At 39.2% G+C, this 22,440-nt stretch overlaps 1 protein-coding gene across 3 annotated transcripts; it reads left to right on the plus strand.

The window, feature by feature from the left end:
* Positions 1–2,874: 2,874 nt before the first annotated feature.
* CRK (CDPK-related kinase) lies at positions 2,875–21,606 on the plus strand. Of its 3 annotated transcripts, none has more exons than XM_089992544.1 (11): positions 2,875–3,547; positions 6,753–6,883; positions 7,025–7,066; positions 7,646–7,754; positions 12,678–12,756; positions 12,862–13,158; positions 13,231–13,343; positions 19,531–19,638; positions 20,325–20,387; positions 20,472–20,639; positions 21,009–21,606. In XM_089992544.1, exons 1-11 carry the CDS (start codon positions 3,002–3,004, stop codon positions 21,144–21,146), a joined length of 1,794 nt encoding a protein of 597 aa, XP_089848670.1. In that variant the 5' UTR covers positions 2,875–3,001; the 3' UTR covers positions 21,147–21,606. The 3 variants fall into 3 exon arrangements, with proteins under 3 accessions (XP_089848670.1, XP_089848671.1, XP_089848672.1); XM_089992545.1 differs by having other exon boundaries at positions 2,875–3,529; XM_089992546.1 differs by lacking the exon at positions 2,875–3,547 and adding an exon at positions 4,777–4,898.
* Positions 21,607–22,440: the final 834 nt, after the last annotated feature.

The raw sequence follows: 22,440 nt of genomic DNA on the forward strand, positions 1-22,440 counted from the left end.
ATATATATATATATATTTATTGGGTGCTTCTTGAGCACCAACTCCTATCTAATAGAAACTTTAATTTTTCACTTTTTTTGAGCTTTTTTCGTTTATCAGATCCTACAAGTATGATCTACAATCATTATTTAGTATTGAAAACAAGTTTTTGGATAATGTGATTATGTCTAGGGCTGCATGTGCTTGGCTTGAGCTGGACTTGAGCTCATCAAAGTAATTAAACTAGCCAAGCTTGATCAGGCGTTTGTGTTTGATTAAGCTCGGCTAATAGAAACATACAAGGACAACTTTTAAAATATGCAGTATTTTTGTTGACTATTATTCATGAAACTTGACTTTAACTAAGTGGGTAATGTCTTGGTCATTACGGCTTGAGTTGAGCTGAGCCATGCTCGAGCTTGAACTCGAGCTGAGTTTGTACACAACCTTTGAAGCTCGGCTAAATTTAAGTTGAGCTTTTTGTGCTTGAGCTTAGCTCGAGCTTGGCTTGTATGCACACTTAATTATGTCATACAGGTAGGTTTTTTAAGATCATTAAAAATTAATGACTTACAATGTACCAAAATTTCATCACTTAAAAATCTATTTTTATGTACAAAAAATATGATCCAAAGCATGATTAGTATGAAGGAATATATGTTAAAGTACATTTATAAGATGTGATTGAGAATATGCAACATTCAACTATGATTTTTAATACTTGAGAGTAAGTGCTCTTGACTCTCTCTCTCACACATATATATATATATATATATATATATATATAAAGAGAGAGAGTAAGAGTAGGTGCCTCACGCTTTTTTGTGCCCATCGAGAGCTTTAGAAAGATTGTTTATGTTTTTTATTAAAATTTGACCATAAAGATGTGATCTACATCTTTGATTTTATGAGAATCAACTTTTGAATCGCCTGATTTCAACACTAAGTTTTTATAAAATTAAAAAATCAATGGTTTATAATTTTGAAAAATATTCAATGCTTAAAAAATATTTTTTTTTTTCAAAAAAACATGATCCATGTGATTTTCTAGTAATCAATCATATAGAATACATCTATTACAACCTGAAAACCCCTAACCAATCTCTATAGGCACCTACCCTTTTCTCTCTCTCTCTCTCTCTATATATATATATATATATATATATAGAGAGAGAGAGAGAGAGAGAGAGAGAGAGAGAGAAAACCTTTTTCACCATGTCACGTAAGTGAAGGTTCTCGTTACCATCCCACTTTTTTGCAATCCTTCCGTCTTTGAAGCCAAAAAAAATTTGTCACAATTACATAAGTGACAAATTTATTGTGGAAAAAACTTTTATTTAATGATTCTCATCCTAGGTGGGGGCCACCGGATGGTGGACCCACAAAAAGTAGGACCCCAAACAAGTTGTCAATTGAGTAATCCTCGCGGGCCCAACACGAGTGAGACAAAAACGAGATAATTCTCTGGGTGAGGGTTTTTTCGTCACTTGAAAAAGTCAAACCCCAATATCGTCATGTTACGTTGAACTGTCAGCTTGCGATCAGGGATGCTTCCTTGTCAAGGCAAGTACGGGCGGGTATAATAAATGCCGGAATTATCCTTCCTGTGACTGCAGTTATCCGTCCAGCGCTCCCTTTTTAGTGGCCCGTGCGCCAACTAGAATCACATACGTGCCAAACAGCCCGCTGGGCCCCACACCAAAGACTTAGGCCTTTTCGACTCGGCTGCGATGCGAACCGGGCCGAATATTGATAAACCGGGTTCAGTTCAAACCAAAAGTACTACCAAAATGGGGTATCCGGACCAAGTAAGGATGGCAGTGGACCAGAGAGAAATGATGCCCCGCCCCTCCTTGCATGGAGGACATGAAATAGGAATGGAGGTTAAAATCAAAACCCATGTGGGGATGGAGGCAGGCATGGACTTATGCTTTCTTCCGCCCCATGCCCATCCCGATCGCCGTCTTGCCCCATTACCAATTTTTCTTTAGGAATAACAATGGACGGAGGGAAAACATGACCCCGTCCTGCCCATCCTGCCTTGCCCCGTTTAGATCGGGGATGAAGGACATAAAACGAGGATGAAGGTTAAAATCAAAACCCATGCAGGAATGGAGGGCAGGATTCAATAGACCTAATGCATCGACCTGATAACAAAGTTCCCTAATTCAATGAGTTCCAACTCCAACCAAGAGTATCCGAATAGACCCATATGGACCATGAGCTCGGTCAAAGCCTGCTACTTACAAAGAAAAAAAGCAGACCAGGTGCGATCCTAGTCACTTGAGCTCAAAGCCTCGAACCGGATCCTTGATGCATATTCACTTCTTTGGGTCCAGATGGGGATATCATCACCTTGGTCACATAACTGGAGCTCCGTTCTAGTGGCCGATCCGATACAACAATCAAACCGTCCTTTCCGAGTCATACCGACCCAAATAAACCGGTTTCGAGATGAAACCCCACGTATCTTCCGCTAGTTGTTGGCATGGTTGCCAACTGGCAGGCACTGGTAACAAAACCAAATACCGGCGATCTTTTCCAAAATATCGTCATTTTATTCCGATATTAAAAATGCAATATAACGTCAGAAAAACAATAAATTTGAGAATTCCTATCTAAATTAACTTGGTAAAAAGGCCTGTACCACTTGTTTATATTTTCAAAGGCTTTTACCTTTATTTTCCCGAGACTTTAAGTCACATATTTTTTTTTTAAAATGTTGCGATATTTTCCTGAGAAGGAGACGTCTACCCCGGTGGTCGTTGACGCCGTTAAGTTATTTATGTCGATTAGTTTAGTAAATTTATTTTTTTTAATTTAATTTTATCTATTTACGGTGAGAGAAGCGTTGAGAGAAAGAAGCTCTCTCTCTCTCTGTGTGTGAGAATTTCACCCTCTCCGAAATCCAAGGGTTTGGTTCAGATTAATGGAGCCCTCTGAGCTCAGGGGAGCAGCAAATTAGGGTTTCTGGTTCGCTCCACAGAGAGAGAGAGCATTGAAGGAGGCAAATAATTAGCAGATGGGACTCTGTCACAGCAAACCCAAGCCGGCGATCGACGGCGATCCCAATAGAGAAGGTTCAGTAGAAGAAGTAGGAGGAGGAGGAGGAGGAGGAGGAGGAGGAGGAGGAGGAAAAGAGTTTGGATTGCCTTCTCGGGCGAAGGCCGGCGAGGATCGGGCGGAGGAGATCAGCAAGCCCTCGCCTTTCCCGTTCTACACTCCAAGCCCCGCCCGCCTCTTCCGCAAGAACTCCTCCTCCGCCAATTCCACCCCGCGCAGGTTCTTCAAGCGCCCCTTCCCTCCCCCCTCGCCCGCCAAGCACATCAGAGCCGTGCTCGCGAGGCGCCACGGCTCGGTGAAGCCGAACGAGACTGCGATCCCGGAAGGGAGCGAGGCAGAGTGCGGGCTGGACAAGAGCTTCGGGTTCTCGAAGCACTTCGCGTCCAAGTACGAGCTCGGGGACGAGATCGGGCGGGGGCACTTCGGGTATACGTGCGCGGCGAGGTTCAAGAAGGGGCAGCTCAAGGGGCAACAGGTGGCCGTGAAGGTCATTCCCAAAGCCAAGGTTTTTTCTGTTTTCGACTTTTCTCCTTTTATCTTGTGTGGATTTTGTTGGATCATTTTTCAGATCACACAGTTTCACAATCGTCATCATGATATAAAACACGATATAAATCAAGAAATATAACAGTGTAAATAACATGATTAACAAACGACCGAAACAGTAACAGGGAGCAAGCATGACATTTTCCGCATCAGACCAAAATCCAGACGACAGCATAAGATTAAACAGATGCATAGAACATAAAGAAAACAACAGGAACATGTTTAGTTTATGTAATAGGCTAAGGCGTACGAAAGTACTTCCCTTAGAGAAGATTCGCCCCCACATACTGTGCAAATCAGGGTCCGGCGTCCTTCCCCCAGGATACAATAGCCACGACGAACCGAACGGTGCACTCCGGCGGATCGTCCTTCGAAAACAGCCTCTTTGAACCAAAGTTGCAGAAACACTCTTTCGGAAAAACTCACAGGAAAGAGAGAGAGAGTAACAGGGGAGATGGGAAATTGCAGAACTCTCCTTCAGAAAATCGCCTGTCTCAGCCTCTCCGTAACCCCACCCCTGACCACGCTTTTATAACCCACGAACGATTATGAAACGTGGAAGGAGCCCGTTACGGAATCCGAGGGGACGTGATCCGTTAACGGACTTCGAAAGATCGAGATCCGTTACGGAATCCGAAGTTCCATAACGGGCACGGAATCCGAGGAGTCGTGACCCGTTATCCATTCTCATAACCCGTTACCGAATCCAAAGAAACTTTGGGTAAAAAGATACTTGTCTTGATTGGATATGGCCCTAAAGGGCCAATTACCCAAACCCGACCCGGCCCGGCCCGGCTCGGCTCGGCACGGCACGGCACGGCGGGCGGGCGCGCGCGCGCGTGTGTGTGGTGGTCATCCCACTCCCTTGTTCTCAGGAACAAGTGTATGAGTTCACTAATTGCTTATAAAGCTCTCAGAAAACTCATGCAAAAGCAATATGGGACTATTCCACCTCATCAAGACCTCTATCTTAAACACCTCATTCCTTCTTTGAATTTCTCTCCATCCTTTCTTACACCTAACAGATTTTCTTTCTGCTGTCGTTTGTAATTCGTATCGCAACGGAGAGGAAGAAATTTTGTTGTGAGTTTTGTTTTCGATTGAAAATGGAAGCCTAATTGGTGATTCTCTGTGAAGAATTGGAAAATTGGAGTTGGATTTTATATTGCCGTGGTCAAATAATCTATGTGACATTTGGTCCACCGTTTTAGCAGAGTGGAGAAACCATTGGTGTTGATGAAAAATGATTACAAATCCAAAACTGAAGAATTTCTAATTTTGTGCGGATAGAAATTCTTTTGCAGTGGCAGGTATGTCTTTCATTTTAGGTAAGTACGCAAATAGATTCAAAATAGTTTTTTTATGTTAAGATTTTGGTCAAAGATAAATTATAATTTTACAAGAACTATTATATTTTACATGTAGCTGAATCTTACTTTACAAATGTACCTTACTGTATTTACTATAATTTCAGCATTATTTTTTTCATCATATATGACACCCTTTCTGCACTGTTGATCATGGAGTCATTAGATTTTCCCTGAATTGTGAGATTCAGGGTTTTTCTTTTTTCTTTCAAAAATTTCCAATTCTAGCTAGTTTGGTAGGAAATTCTAATCACTTATGGATGTTATGCCCTTTTTGGAGTGTTCATGTACCAGAAACGGGAAATAAAGTCTCCTGTACTGATATCTCTTGCTTATCAAAAAGTACTGATTTCTATTCTATGCATTCACTAATACAAACAGCGCATTAATAAGTGATTTCGATTTGGATTCTGTGGTTGGCAGAAATACAGTTCAATTTCATGTATTACTTTATTTGGTTAAATTTTAGAATTTGTTTTACACGTTTTGGTCTTGTCCTCCTTTGTGATCATCAAAGGCGCAAATGTGGTGAATAACTAAGGTAGTTATTGTAATTTCATCTTTGAAGCTTTGGAAAAGTTACTTAGTCTTGTTCTTTGCTTATGTAGTTTGATGTGTGGAGTGTGTCATTATTATTACTTGTTCTTTTGCTTAGTTACACTACAAAAATTCTGTTATATTATTAATCTTGCTTGATGTGTGGAAGGTTACACTTTAAATCACATTTTTTTCCTTTATATCCTAATGTTTATGCTTGTGATTTCCTATCTTGCAATTTCCTTTTTTTTCCCTTTAATAATATGTTTACAAATCAAAAAGTCCATATAGATGCACTTGGGTACCTAGTGATTTCACAAATGCGAACAAGGGTTCCATTTAAAATCTACAGGCCTGGACCATTTTTGGCCTTTTCTCACTGCCATTTCCATAAATGAACCAGGATTCTTCCTTAGTGGGCAACTATGCCACCCTTAAATTCTGTTGAACCTCAGTCTCCAGTAATTCTAGGAAATCATACATGTGCTATTTTCATATATATATATATATATATATACATATTGGGTATGTATATATAAGGTATACATTTAATACAATCAATTCTACATACAATCTAGTTGAAATCTCATGATGCAAGTTGTTTTGACTCAATCTAACCTCATAGATGTGTTTGGCATGGTCGATTTAGTGGAAATCTACCCTTGGATCATGTTTTTCGACAAAAGAAAATGCCTTTTTGTGTCGGAATAAATTGGTGCATCTACAACTGTTGATATTTGCATTGCCAAAAAAACCTGTGCACAGGTTGGATTCTGGCAATTCAAAAGCCAGTTCCTACTAAAAACAACTTGTAGATCACATCCATGGGGTGATTTTGACAAAATAAAAAAAATAAAAAATGGAGTTTGCTAAGTCGTTTATACAAATGATTGTAGCAAAAACTTTACCCCCCAAATACACACACACACACAAAATATATATAAAATGTTTGTAACCTTGCTGTCCTGAAATGGGTAGAAACCTGCTCAAAGAAGCTTAGTTTTGGCCAAATTGTAGCTGGATGTCCAAAAACAAAAAATTCTCTGATCCAATTATGTGGGTGACAGTAAGAGTTGTGGTAAGTGGGCCATGTCTCACCTGAGATCAGTAAAGATCTATAAGGTTCTAGAAACAGCTGGAAATATTTTTTTCAGCAAAATTCTTTATTTTTTTATTGCAAGAGCTATTCATGTGGGGTTTTAATTGTTTTCTCCTGTGCCTTTGTCCTTCCACTAAAGTTTTGTGATTTATTTATCTTAGATGACTACAGCCATTGCTATTGAGGATGTCCGTAGGGAGGTGAAGATTTTGAGAGCATTGACAGGACACAGCAATCTAGTACAATTTTATGATGCATATGAAGATCATGACAATGTGTATATAGTAATGGAGTAAGTGCTGACCATTTTCTTTTATTATGGACCTTGGATCACACACACACACGTGTGTGTGTGTGTTTAAGTTGCTGTCATTGGCTTGTGGAGTGCCTGAATTATTGTTTTGCGGCCTAACATTTTCTTTTTGTTGTTCAGATTATGTGAAGGTGGAGAGCTTCTAGATCAGATACTTGCAAGGTGTTTCTTTTAATGCTGATTAATGTTAAATAATAACCCTATCATCTCTACTTTTGTAACATCTTTCATTCCTTTGAACTGTAATTCTTTACTTCTTTTTATACTGGGCTACAAGAAGTCACATTCTGGCATTTCTTTTTCCCCTAAATCCAAGCTGTGAATAGGCTTGATGCGATTAGATTCCAAGAACCCTTGGTTATGATGGTGTGATTTTAGGATTCCAACTTTCATATTTGACCTACTGGCATTAGTTTGGAAGGATTCCTCCACAACTTATCAAGATGGTTTGCAATTGCCTGCAGACCCTTGTGAGCATCCACTACAATTTTAGGCTTTTCTTCAGTATTAAATGTCCAGAGGAGTTTAACTAGTACAGTTCTTATTAGGTAATGGTTTTTTTTTTGGGTGGGGTATTTCAAACAGAAAAATGCTTTCCTATCAATATCCTTGTGGCTGTACACTTTGTTTTTAGTAAGTAAGAATGTTCTAATCTCAAAATTTTAAAGGAAAATATCTCTTCATTTGTTGAGCTGATATTAGTACTTAATAAAGTTAATCATATATTTCTTTCTTTGATAGGGGTGGGAAGTATTCAGAAGATGATGCCAAGGCTGTTATGGTACAGATTTTAAATGTAGTAGCATTTTGTCATCTCCAGGGTGTGGTTCATCGGGATCTCAAACCAGAGGTAAAACCATAGGGCCTGCTTATGAACTTTTTCATTTTTGGTTGTTGGAAAGGATATTTTTAATTTATATACCTATACCATTGTGCATATATGGATTAGATGGTTTTAAAAAGCATCACCATAGCTTTAAATGCTGTGTTATGACCCAATCTGACCCCATCTTGTTGCTTACTGAATCATGCTGACAGAAAGTTTATTTTCTGTTGGCGTGAAAGAAAAGGTTAATATCTATCTTGCCTGAGCAACAACAAGATTTTTTTCTGCAATTTCTGCAAAACAACATGACAAATTCTACTGTGGCTAGTGGCTACAACATTTAATTTTTGCTATAGTCCATTGAAAGCTTTGATATATTTAGCTGGAGAAAATATCAATCATGTACTCTAATATGTTTTCTATCAATTTTTCTTCAAAGAGAATAAAAAAGAATTATACGAAGATTGGTCCTTTCCCTTCACTTAATATAAATTCCACTCTGAAATCTGTAATTTGAACTGGAAAGAAATCTGTCCATTTTTTCGCCTTATACATTGTTTTGAGAAATGAAACTGAGAAAGGAAGTTATGCATCTGAATTGCAACCACAGAGATGCTACGTATAGGTCTGGTATCTGAACTGGGCTGCTCATGTCTCAGCTCCATCTGGCTTCCATGAAAACTTGTTCAGGTTCGTCCAGCGAGCATGGTGAGGCAAGCCACAAGCAACTCGTGAAATATAAGTGTTCTGAACACATGGTTGGATTTCTCGGCGAGTTGACTCGGGACTCGGACGAGTCAACTCAGATAAGAACACATCCGATTTAAAAACCTGTATGTCTCGGCATACACCAAAACTCGCCCGATTCAAGATCAAAACTTGGGTGACTCGGCTGAGTCATAAGTCACGATCGTCGACACTTATGTTTTATAGTTTTGATTTTTTAAAAACCATAAACAAAAGTTGAAAAATGTCCGCACTTGTGGAGGGGTGACAACCAATTTTCCTATAACGGTTGGGTTACATCAAGGATCTGCTTTAAGCCCTTTCCTATTTGGTATAGTGATGGATGAGCTTACGAGATCAATTCAAGAAAATGTGCCATGGTGTATGTTGTTTGTTGATGATATTGTTTTGATTGATGAGTCTAGAGCTAGGGTTAATGCTAAGTTAGAATTATGGAGACAGACATTGGAAGCAAGAGGTTTTAAGTTGAGTAAGAGTAAGACAAAATATATGGAATGTCGGTTTAGTAAGCAACGAAGTAGTGATGGGAGTGTAGTGAAGCTTGGTGAGCAAAAAATACCGGTGGATGATTGTTTCAAATATTTGGGATCTATCGTTCAAAAGTATGGAGAAATTGATGGAGATGTAAATCATAGGATAAAGGTTGGGTGGATGAAATGAAAAAGTGCAACTGGAGTGTTGTGCGATCGTAGAATGCCATTGCGGTTAAAGGGAAAGTTTTATAGGATGACTATTAGGCCTGCTTTACTATATGGTACGGAATGTTGGGCTGCCAAGAGACATCATATTCAAAAAATGAGTGTAGCTGAGATGCGTATGCTTAGATGGATGTGTGGAAATACAATAAAAGATAAGATTCAGAATGAGGAGATACGTAAGAAGGTAGGCGTTGCACTCATTGAAAATAAGATGAGAGAGAATCGTTTACGGTGGTTTGGACATATTCGGCGAAGGCCTAACGATGCTCTAGTTAGAAGGATGGAGAAATGGAAAAATATATTAGTTAAAAGAGGTCAGGGTAGGCTTAGGAAGACTTGGATGGAGATGATAGGAAAGGATATGAATGCTTTGAACCTCACCGAGGACATGGCATTGGATAGAAATGATTGGAGGAGAAGGATTCATGTGGAAGACCCAGAATGATTTTCTTTGTTGGTTCATATCGCCGACCCCAATTGTTTTGGGATGAAGGCGTAGTTGTTGTTGTTGTTGTATAAACAAAAGTTGAAACCCTAAGCCCTCTTTCGAGGTTTCAACTTTAGAATCCCTCTTCCCTTTCGGCTGAGCATTGAGAGCACTCGTGAGAGATTCTGGTAGGTGGCAGCAAGAGTTTTCGGCGTCGGCGTGAGAGATTTTGGTAGGCGGTGGCAGCCACAAGCCTGCAACATGTGGTCCATCCCTCTCTCTTCTCCTTTGGCATTGCGAATCACGTCTGGGCATCGCTAAAAGATTCCGGGGTCTCTCTTCTCCTTTGGCGTTAGCAAGAGATTGCGGCGGCAACAAGCTCAGGGTCTAGCGGTCTGCGATTGTGCTGTGTTAATGGGACACAACTTCAATAGTTTACGGCGGCCGGGCGCCGACGACTGTGGTCCATCTCTCTCTCTCAAGTTCGCAGCTGAAACCTAGCGGCCTTCTCTCTCTCTCTCTCTCTCTCTCTCTCTCAAGCTCTCGCTCATGAGCCAGCAGGCCACAGGCTCGCATCTGCAGCCTGGCGGCCTGCTCTCTCTCTCTCTCTCTGACTCGACTCTCGCTGACTCTCTCTCTCTCTCTATCCCTCTGAGTCTCTAATCTCTCTGATTTTGCATTTTGCGTAATTTTTTGTTTTGCGGTGCTGCCCTGTTTTTTGGTATTTTATTCGCAATTTTCATTCGACATTTTTTGACTGTCAGCATTGCTGCCCTGTTTTTTGGTATTTTTTTTCGCAATTTCCCTTTGCAATTTTTTGTTCTGCGGTGCTGCCCTGCTTCACAACTCAAGTCGTTTAGGACATGGTGCATTCATTTAGAAATCTTAATTGTTTAGGACAGGGTACATTCATTTAGAAATTTTAATTGTTTAGGACAAGTTTCACTATTTGATCTTGATGTTTGTGTGTTGGACACAAGAATCGACCCATCTATGATTAATTGCTTGCATGAATTGTATGACTGAATTTTATTTGTCATGTTGAGATTAGTTGAATTATAATGCTCAGTAAACATTTCTTTGAATGATTAACATCTTTTATTCTGAATACATGTCCAATAAATATTGCATTTTAGATGTTAAAATGAGCTAAGTATGAATCATATTTAACAAAACTTGTTTTTTATAGCCTTTATGATTGATTTAGGACCTTAGGTTATTTGATTTTTTTGGTATAAAATCATAATATATAATTTTGTTATATTTTTTTAATAAATTAAACAAAAATTTGACTCGTTCGAGTCACCGAGTTGACTCATCTGAGTCACTAAGTTGCAAACGGGCGATCCGATACTGATTTCCAAGAAAGCCAACCATGGCTGAACTTGAACAATGGAGTGTTCGGCTCCATTAGTCTCGTATATGCTAGTCTAGATGGGCATATATACTATTTATGTAATAACCATTGATTTCAGCAATAGCGTGACAGTTCAACTGCTTGGACAGTCAGTTTGCAAACCCCATCTGACAAGTTCCATTCTCGCTATGGAACATATTTATAATTGATATATATATATATATTATTTTATTTTATTTTATTTTTATTATTTTAGTGAGATGGCTTGGGCTCATACATGCTCAATTTGGCTCGGCTCACCTGAGCTACAGAAGTGGAGCCTGAACTTGGTGTGCATGTAAATGAGCCGAGCCTGAACACTCACTGTTTGGTTCATTCAGCTTGTTACCAGCCATAACTACTTATAAGAAAGTTTGCCTATGAGTAATAGGATCATTCTTTTGGTTGTTCACTGTAAATAACTAGTCCAGCAATGTTGAGCAGAAAGATGGTGTTCTAAAAGAAGATTTCAAGGTCATTAGTGTATATCTATGTCATATAGACACGACAAAAGGCCCCACATACTCGTGTCGACACAGTTCAACATGGGTACCGGTACCGGGTGTGGCACGGGTACGTGCTGGGCCTGGGTTGGGTCCAACTGGGACCCAACCCGAATCCCAACTCTTTCTCTCTCTCTCTCTCTATTTTGTATTCCTTGTCTCCACACTAGCCAACGGAAGAAGAAGAACGAGGGGAGGAAAAAGAGGAAGAAAAGGGAGCAGGAGAAGAGAGAGAGAGAGAGAGAGAGAGAGAGAGAGAGAGAGAGAGAGGCGGTGGGAATGGGGGTTACAAAGTACCCCCTTCCCTTAAAAATAAAAGGCAAAAATTTCAAACACCCCCCTGTTAAAAAAAAATCATTTTGCCCCTTGTTTTTTTTTACATTTAAAATATTTCCTTTCTTTCATTTAAAAATGTTACCCCCCAACACACACACACACACACACACACACACACACACACATATATATATATATATAGCCGTATCTTCGTACCCACAATTTTTGAAGCTGCCGTGTCGTACCCTCCGTACCCGTACCCATGTAACATAGGTGTATATTCAGTGGCCAAGATTAAAGTCATATAGCTGACTTTGCTTTTTTCCCTTGTTTTTTAGACGATAATCCCTACCTGTTTGTCTGTTGAATTAATCTGTATTTGCTCTTTCTCCTCCAATCTCTCTCTTCCATTTGCATAGTGAACCAGTTTCTTAAAGGCAAATATGAAGGTTTTTTTGCTGGCACTCTGAATCCTCTACAAGTGATTGCAATCACAACAAAGACTAACATGTGTGTTGGACTCTAAAACCTCTGAGATGATTGCAAATATGACAAAGCAACTAACATGCAGAGTGAAGTAATTTGCAAAATATGTTGCAAAGTAGACTTCTGGAAGAACCCCAAATTTATCCTAGTATTTAAAATTATAATGCTTGCCTTTATGTTTATTCAATATGAATTTATTTGTGAATATTTGGCTATTTTATGTTGCAGGTATAGTCAAATAGATTGAATTTGCTTGTATAAAATTATGTTTCTAATCTTGCCATTAAATATTAAAGTTTCAAGAACTCTCATCTTCCTTTTAGAGATCTTGAATTCTCATTCAGTTCATGTTTCTTGAGTATCAAACATCTCGTGTATGCTATCTTTTCTAATAACCTTTTCTTTTTTATGCAGAATTTTCTTTTTACTACAAAGGATGAAAATTCCCAACTGAAGGCCATAGATTTTGGTTTATCAGATTTTGTTAAACCAGGTTAATTCAGTTTACTGGCAATATTTGATACTTGCATCACTTCAATTGCTGTTGTTAATTTCTTCCCTGGAGTTGATAAGTGGGATTCTGAAACTTGTCTTGCAGAGGAAAGGCTGAATGACATTGTAGGAAGTGCGTACTATGTGGCACCTGAAGTTTTACATAGGTCTTACGGCACAGAAGCAGACGTCTGGAGTATTGGCGTGATTGCTTATATTCTCCTCTGTGGTAGTCGTCCTTTTTGGGCTCGAACTGAATCTGGTATCTTTCGAGCTGTTCTAAAAGCTGATCCTACTTTTGATGAGCCTCCCTGGCCATCATTATCACCTGAAGCAAAAGACTTTGTGAAGCGCTTACTGAACAAAGATTTACGGAAAAGGATGTCAGCTGCTCAAGCTTTAAGTGAGTGTTCTGTGACTAAGAATGTTGCAGTGATAGTTGTCATCTAAATTTCTGACTTGTCCCTTTCTGCAGGTCATCCTTGGATTAGAAATTACAACAGTTCAAAGGTTCCATTAGATATTCTAGTATTCAAACTAATTAAGGCCTATTTACGCTCATCATCACTACGAAAGGCAGCTTTGAAGGTGCGTTCATGATATCATTGAAGGAAAATTCAAAATTCTAACATTCAAACCATACACAGACACAGCGTGGCAGAACCAGAGTTTTTCACTTGGGAATGCATACACAGGCACATATGTTAGATGCCCTGTTTTGATCCTCATTTGGCTCCTTAATGGATGCCTGTTTGGTGCAAATGGAAAGTTAAGTTTCTCAATTAGCACCATGTATTTTGTGAGCTAGTGTTTGTAATGAAATAAGCGGAAGAAACCAAGAATGCTAAAGCATTCACTATGTCCCACACGGACAAATGCAACAAGCACAAGAGAGAAAATCCACTAAGGGATATACAAAGGGCCTTATAAAAAGGCTACACACATGAAAAATAATATCACTATTATTGAAGAGGGGCTCTAAAGAGCAATACAACATACATGGGGGGTTCCCCCTATTTATAAGAAGAGGAGACCAAAGGGGCTCCCAATAGAGTCGTTGGGAGCCCCCAACGGTCACATATGTGACCGTTGGGGGGCCCCAACGACTCCATTGTGGGGCCCCTTTTCGGTATCCAAAAAATACAAAAATAAAAATAAAAATAAAAATAAAAAATAGTGAAATACGAGAAACAAAATAAGTACCCCTATGGGGTACTTTGTGAAATGACCATAATACCCCTATCGGGTATTATGGTATTATTACATATGTTTTAACACCCCCCCTCAAACTTTACGGGGGAATGACCGAAAGTTTGCCAAGGAGGAACAAGAAGCGAGGAGCAGGCAGGGCTTTGGTGAAGAAATCAGCAAGTTGATATTCTGAAGTGACATATGGCAGTGTTACTGTCCCACGAAGATATTCATCACGTACATAATGACAATCCATTTCAATATGTTTCGTCCTCTCATGGAAAGTGTGGTTGCTGGCAATGTAGATAGCACTTTTGTTGTCGCAACAAAGCTTCGAAGCCCCAGTAATTTCGACTCCCATATCTTGAAGAAGACTTCGAAGCCACACCAGCTCCATTGTAGTGGTTGCCATAGCCCTGTATTCTGCTTCAGTAGAAGACAATGAGACTTTCTGTTGTTTCTTGCACCTCCAAGCAATTAGCGAATCTCCTAGGAATACACAAAAGCCAGTAGTTGAGATTCGATCATTTGGGTTTCCTCCCCAGTCAGCATCAGTATAAGCTAGTAAATCTAAGGAAGAGATTGAGGATAGGAATAGCCCTTTAGTCAAAGTATTTTTAATATATCGAATGATCCGGAGCACAGCACTCATATGCACAGATGTAGGAGCATGCTGAAATTGGCTTGCCGAGTGCACAGCATGAGCAATATCGGGCCTGGTGATAGTCAGATAGGTGAGGGAGCCTATGAGTTGCCTGTAGGGCGTAGGATCGTCCAGCAGAACTCCATCCTCCAGTCGTAGTTTAGCATTGATAACCTCGGGAGTCTCCACCTTTTTATCATCTGAAATCCCAGATTTGGAGCATATGTCTGCAACAAGCTTCATCTGTGACAGTATATACCCTCGAGGAGAGTATGCAACTTCTATGCCAAGAAAGTACCTGAGAAAACCCAGATCAGACATATCAAAATTATGTTTTAACATATTTTTAACTTTAAGAATACCGCTTTCATCATTGCCAGTGATGATCATATCATCAACATAAAGCAGAAGGATGATGATACTATTACCTGCATTTTTAACAAAAAGAGCAGTGTCAGTATAACATGAGCGAAATCCCAATTGTAACATGATAGCACTAAATCTATCATACCAAGCCTTAGGGGCTTGTTTAAGACCATATAAGGCTTTTAATAACCGAAGGGTTTGACCTTGGTTAACATTGATTCCCGGCGGAGGATCCATATATACTTCTTCATTCAACTGACCATTAAGAAAGGCATTTTTAACATCTAATTGGAATATAGGCCATTTCTTAGATGATGCTACCGCAATTAAAGTTCTAACGCTTGTCATGCGAGCCACGGGAGCAAAAGTCTCCTCATAATCGATGCCATATTCTTGTGAGTATCCCTTAGCAACTAATCTAGCTTTATAGCGCTCTAGGGAACCATCACTTTTTGTTTTGACTTTGTAGACCCATCGACATCCTATAGCTTTCTTATTTGGAGGAAGGTAAACTATTTCCCAAGTTTTAGCTTTATTTAAAGCATCTAGTTCAACTTTCATTGCTTCAACCCAATGAGGTATACTTTTTACTTGATTATAATGGGAGGGTTCATAGTAAGAATGCAAGGCTATTAGACAAGCTCTATATTTAGGTGAAAGAGTTTCATATGAGACAAACCTATTAGGTGGAATTGATTCTCTAGAAGAACGCCTAAGGGAGGTTTCTTCTAGGGGTTCATTAAGCCGCAAGAATTTTTCTAAAGCACTAATAGGTTGGGCTTCCTCACGCCGAGTGTATACTTGGAGATTGTCATCATTAGTTGGTGATACATCATCATCATGAGAATCATGAGTATTTTCTAAAATTTCCGGATGACTCAAAGAGTCATCATTTGAATCTTCTAAAAGATCATTGATAAACATATAATCAATTTCATTTGATTTTTCCAATATGTCAAATCCATTTTCATCTTCTAAAAAGGTTACATCTTTGGAGACAAATAACTTATTGTTTTTATGATCAAAGCATCTATAGCCTTTTTGATTTTCACCATATCCTAAAAATACACATTCTATTGCTTTAGGTGACAATTTATCTCTTTTATGTAAAAGAACAAAGCATTTACACCCAAAAATCCGAAGACGATTGTAGTCGGGTGTCATATTAAAAAGTTTTTCATAAGGAGAGATATTATTCAATTTTGAAGATGGCATCCTATTGATTAAATAGGTGGAGGTTAACACGGCTTCGGCCCAAAAATTTTTAGGAATATTTTTAGAAATGAGTAAGGATCTAGTGGTTTCCAAAATATGCCTATGTTTTCTTTCCGCTAGACCGTTTTGTTGAGGAGTTCTTGGGCAAGATTTTTGATGACAAATGCCATGTTGTTTTAGATATGCTTGAAAATCATTTGATAAGTATTCTCCACCCGAATCGGATCTAAGAATGGATATTTGACTTTGAAATTGATTTTGAATTTTTGCATGGAATTCTTTAAAGAAGTTAAAAACTTCCGATTTAAAGTTAAGAAAATAAATCCATACATATCTAGTATAATCATTAATAAAAGTAACATAATATGAATAACCACCTTTAGATAGAACCGGAGATGGCCCCCAAACATCGGAATGCACCAATTCAAAAGGTCTTGTTGTCACAAAGGATCTAATAGGAAAATGAGTAGACTTCATTTTGCCAAAAATGCAATCTTTGCAATTGATATCTTTTTCTTTACAAAACTTTTGTCCAAAAGGAAAAAGATACATTTTAGAGTAACTTGGATGTCCAAGCCTTTTATGCCAAGTTTCAATATTTTTGTCTTGGACATAAGTACAAAATGAGGTATTTGGAAGCATTAAATTATCCATAAAATAAAGGTCTCCCTTCCTATGGCCTTGCCCAATCCGCTTCCCGGACCGGAGATCCTGCACAAAGCACCCTTGGGATGAGAAAGATATTTCACATCCATGGTCGGCTATTTGAGAAACGGAAAAGAGGTTAAGATTTAATTTTGGAACTATTCTAACTTTCGGAACAAGAAAATTTTGAACATTTTTAGAATCAAGAGTTCCAACACCATTTATTTTGAGAAAAGTTCCATCAGCCGTAGAAACACAAGACATTTTTGAATTGGTGTGCACATTGGTTAATGCATTTTCATGAGGGGTCATGTGAAAAGAAGCTCCGGAATCTAAAATCCAAGAGTACGTACCGGGAGGTGATGATGAGGCAATGGCGGCACCGGAGGTGGAAGAAGTGACCTTTAAGATTTGTTGAAGAGCCAAGGAGATTTGTCCAAGAGTGTCTTTGAGATCCTCGTTCTTGCCGTCATCTTCTTTGGTGGTGGATTCTTCAACGGAAGCCACCTTTGGCTTGAATGCCCCATTTAGCTTTGGGCAAACGGGTTTAATATGTCCCGGCTCATAACAATGGTGACATATAATCATTTTTCTTCCACCACTCCCTTGCTTACCAAAATGAGGTGGTTTGTAGGTTTTAACATGATTGCCGGGTTTAGATACGGCAAGAACTTCCTCTATGCTTTTACCCATGCTATGCCTAGTCTCTTCTTGAGTAATCTCGGCAATAGCTTCTTCTAAGGGAGGAAACGTGGATCTATGGAGAAGTGAGGATCTCACTTGTTCAAATTCGGGACGAAGCCCAAATAAAAATTGAAACAATCTATCTTGTTCCATTTGTTTTTGTCTTAGAACCACATCCTCCATAGATACCCATTTAGGCTCTAAAAGAGCCAATTCATCCCACAAAGGATTTAGAGCACTATAGTAATCTTGTATGCTCATGTCGCCTTGTTTTGTGGTTCTTACTTTTTCTTGCAAGAAATAAGCTCTTGCAAGATCCTTTTGGGTAAACATACCCTTCATAAAAAACCAAGCTTCATTTGCCCGGCGGAATTTTGCAATATTTGCACATACCTTAAGTTCGACATTATTCATAAACCATGCAAGGATTTTTGCATGGTTGCTCTCCCAATCTTCCATTTGATGATTATAATCTTCAATGGCCTTGAGACGAGCATCGCCTTCAAGTGCTTTCTCTTGATCTCCTTCCATCTTTGTGAGCTTAAGTTGGGGTTCCGGAACGGTTCCCATTACATAACCCCAAAGCTTCTTGCCTTTGAGATTATTCTCCATTGCGGATGCCCACATCATGTAATTTTTTCCATTGAGTTTGAATGATAGATCGATCTTGACTTCCATTGCTACACAAGGAAGATGTGAGAAAGAAAGGAAGTAGAGAGAGACAAGATTTTACCTTTAGAAGATCTTATGGCTCTGATACCATGTAATGAAATAAGCGGAAGAAACCAAGAATGCTAAAGCATTCACTATGTCCCACACGGACAAATGCAACAAGCACAAGAGAGAAAATCCACTAAGGGATATACAAAGGGCCTTATAAAAAGGCTACACACATGAAAAATAATATCACTATTATTGAAGAGGGGCTCTAAAGAGCAATACAACATACATGGGGGGTTCCCCCTATTTATAAGAAGAGGAGACCAAAGGGGCTCCCAATAGAGTCGTTGGGAGCCCCCAACGGTCACATATGTGACCGTTGGGGGGCCCCAACGACTCCATTGTGGGGCCCCTTTTCGGTATCCAAAAAATACAAAAATAAAAATAAAAATAAAAATAAAAAATAGTGAAATACGAGAAACAAAATAAGTACCCCTATGGGGTACTTTGTGAAATGACCATAATACCCCTATCGGGTATTATGGTATTATTACATATGTTTTAACAGTGTTCTCCATAATGTGTTTCTGGATGCAAGTGTGTGGAAGCCTCAGATTCCAACCTTCAGTAATGGAACCCGTGGTTTGAGAGGGATATGAGCTGCTTCAGTATGTTCGTCCATAGCTTGGTTAGGGCCCAAGAAGTCCTCCTAGATACTGGAGGCCTGCGAAATTGGAGTTGTGTGCTGTATTAAAACGTGTGGTCCATAAAAAATATTCACTTTCGGAGAAACTGTAGAAAGTGTTTCAACTATTATACTTAAAACCAACTTAAAAGAGGGCAGTTGCAGTTTGCTTTCTAGGGGAAACACCTCCTTAATTCTTAAAGTGTGTTTCCTTTCTAATGGAAGTCCAATTCTGACCTTTGGAAATTGCAGTTCCCATGTCCTTGGAAGCATACTTCCATGACTTGGAAATAGTCTTTGAGAGCACCTGACTTCCATATTTGAAGGTTGCTTCTGTGAGAGCGTGCTCCAAGGGAGGTATACTGTCAATTGTAGCTGGGTTTGACAACGGAATAAGCTTGTTCTTTTAGTGTTAAGTTGAAATTACTTTATCTGGTTTGACCAGCCTCTGTTATGCTAGACAAATAGATGCTCTTTATTAACCTTTTGCTTTCTCTGTTTCTTTCATTAGTTTACTGCACCTCTGTTCTAATGCTGCAGATCCTGTTGTGCCTGCATGTGTGCAAAGTACTTGTTTAAGTGAATATGCTAGGAATATAAATGAATCTATTAGATGGATTTCTTTTTGCACCTTTCTGTCAGATCAATTGATATATGATTGTTGACCTTTTTGTCACCTGTGGCAGGCTCTATCAAAGACCCTGATAGTTGATGAGGTTTTCTACCTGAGGGAACATTTTGCACTATTAGAGCCAAATAAAAATGGGCGCATTTCCTTGGAGAATATCAGGATGGTTTGTTCTCTCTCCCTGTAACATTTAGGAATGCTTTAGGGTCTATGATACCTGGACACTCCATTTTGCCCTCCGTACCCGTGTTGACACGCATGTCCCCATGTCGACACCTGGACACATCATTTTACCCTCCATACATACAAGTTTGTATTCAATTTATAATTTATAATTATATTTTCAGTTTATAACTTTATATTTTCAGTATATAATATACATTTTAGATATACCATATATATTTAGATTATATTCAATTTATTTTGTATTTATGTGATATATATATATATATATATAGCCGTATTCCCGTACTCACATTTTTTGGAATTGCCATGTCGTACCTTCCGTACCTGTACCCGCACCCGTACCCAGGTGACAGTTTAGGGTGCATTTGAATGCTCAGATTTCAAGCTGTGTATCTGAGATCCAGGCATTTGAGATTCATGAAGGTCTACTGAAACATGAATCTCAGATCCTCATTTTGGGTGGATCTAAGATTGAGCGGTTGTTTTACCTCTAATCTTAGCAAGTTACCATGGGCCCTGTACCAGCTTCAACACATATTAGAGATCCGAGGTATTCAAGTGCACTCTCTGAAGGGATGATGAACAATGCTGTGATATTCATAATGTTGATGATGTAATGCAGCAGCTACTTCTCTCAGTGACGTTTCTAAATTCTCTTGTGGACAGGCCCTATCAAAATATGCAACGGAGGCCACGAAAGAGTCCCGTGTCCATGAATTTGTGAACTCAGTATGTCAATTTTCCAGTGATATGATTATGTAGTGCTCTTTGCCAAAAACATTTTCTGATTCAACTTCCATAATATTCTTACAGATGAATGCGCTTCAGTATAGAAAAATGGATTTTGAAGAGTTCTGTGCTGCTGCAATAAGCGTGCATCAGCTTGAAGGACTTGACAGGTGGGAGCAACGTGCTCGAAGTGCTTACGAGCTTTTTGAGAAGGATGGGAACAGAGCACTTGTTATTGAGGAACTTGCTACGGTATTGCTTATTTACTTGTATTTATTTGCTTTCTGCACGTTGTCCTACTTGACATTTTTTATTTACGAATTGACGATTGATTGCTGTTCCATGTGATTTTTCTGTAAACAGCTGATGTACAGTTTTGCTATACTATAAGAATTTTTATCACGAGCCTGGTGTTTATGTACCTGTATGAACCCATAGACATATGCTCCGATCTTCAAGATAATAGTTTTGATGTCTTTACTTTTCGAGGGCTATATCTTTGCCATAAATGTTGTATGCATTTGGAAGTGGGGTTGAGGTTAATGAGGACTTATATTGTTTGGGCATAATTGAATCCTATATTTGCTGTCTTGAAGCTAATGCCATTTTTTATCTTTTTAGGAACTCGGTCTTGCTCCTGCTGCTCCAGTTCACACAGTTCTTCATGACTGGATCAGACAGACGGATGGGAAGCTTAGTTTCCTGGGTTTTGTGAAACTGTTGCATGGCGTATCATCAAGGTCTTTTGCCAAAGCGTAGTAGTTTAGCATGTGAAACTCAGTCCAGTATCTGATCCCCGCCTGTGCTTTTCCCCAATTAAGGTTTCTCGTTGAAGCGGTATAGGACAACCACGTTTTCAAATGTCCTGAGTTGCAAGCAGGATGCAGTTCAGAACTTGTTCCAATCTGGCGCCATTTTATGGCAAGCTTGCCCTAACAGAGCTTTGCTCAATGGTGAATTGGAAGAGTTGGGTCGTTGTGAAATCTCTTTTCATTGTGATGGGAAAATCTGTCTTAAATCTGTTATCTGTAATTTTTTTTTGGCGTGAACAGTTCAAAATCCTTCATATTAACTGGATTTACACTGTAAAATTTGTCTGTTGGGAACAGTTTGGTTTTCCAGGGGGTGAGCTCAGCACAAGTTCAGCCGTGTTTCTGCATCCTGTTCCAGTGTATATTTTTCACAGCTCTATCTCAATAGTTCCATACTGATTGTTTTGTTAATGGTCAAGATTCACTTGCTTTGTTGTATAGGAAACAGCCTTTTTCTTTCTTTCTTTTTGGGGATAACTAGGGAAAACCACGTCTCTCACTTTAGAGCTCATTGGTGTAAAATACCAAGGTCCGACTTGCCTACCAGGGAGTACACTTGTCAAATATGATACTTCATTCCCCTCAAAGTTTCGGCCTCGCAGTGAGGGGCGTGCATCTGTGGGTTTCTTTTTCTGTTTTGTTCTACTTAAAAGAACATAGTCAAGTCATTTATGAAATTAATATCCAAACGATGGTATGTGCCCCTTGTTTTTTTCTAAAGGCAAGCTGGGGTCAGTTATTATTCAAGGGACAACTGGGGTTTGAACCTGCAACGTCCCACCACAAGGAGACATGCACTGACAGCTCCTACCAACCACATGGGGCCTGCCCCCACCTCGCACTGGGGTTTGAACCTGCAACGTCCCACCACAAGGAGACACGCATTGACAGCTCCTATCAGCCATGCAGAGGTCGATGAACGACAAAAAATGCTAAAATGCGCTTTTTGCACGTTTTAACATCTTTAGCAGCAGTTGATGGACGGCAAAAAACGATGCTAAAATGCACTTTTATGCGTTTTAATGTCTTTAGTGGCGGTTTTGACCGCCGCTAAAGGTCCCAACGGAAAATGAGACCTGCAGCGGTCAAAATACCATCACTAAAGGCCCTAGAGGAAAATTGGGCATTTAGTGACAATATTTTGACCCCTAAAGGTCATATATATATATATATATATATATATATATATATATATATATATATATATATATATATATATATAGAGAGAGAGAGAGAGAGAG

Source organism: Nuphar pumila, chromosome 17, assembly GCF_984573655.1.
Source record: "Nuphar pumila chromosome 17, dmNupPumi1.hap1.1, whole genome shotgun sequence".
Classification (NCBI taxonomy): Eukaryota; Viridiplantae; Streptophyta; class Magnoliopsida; order Nymphaeales; family Nymphaeaceae; genus Nuphar; species Nuphar pumila.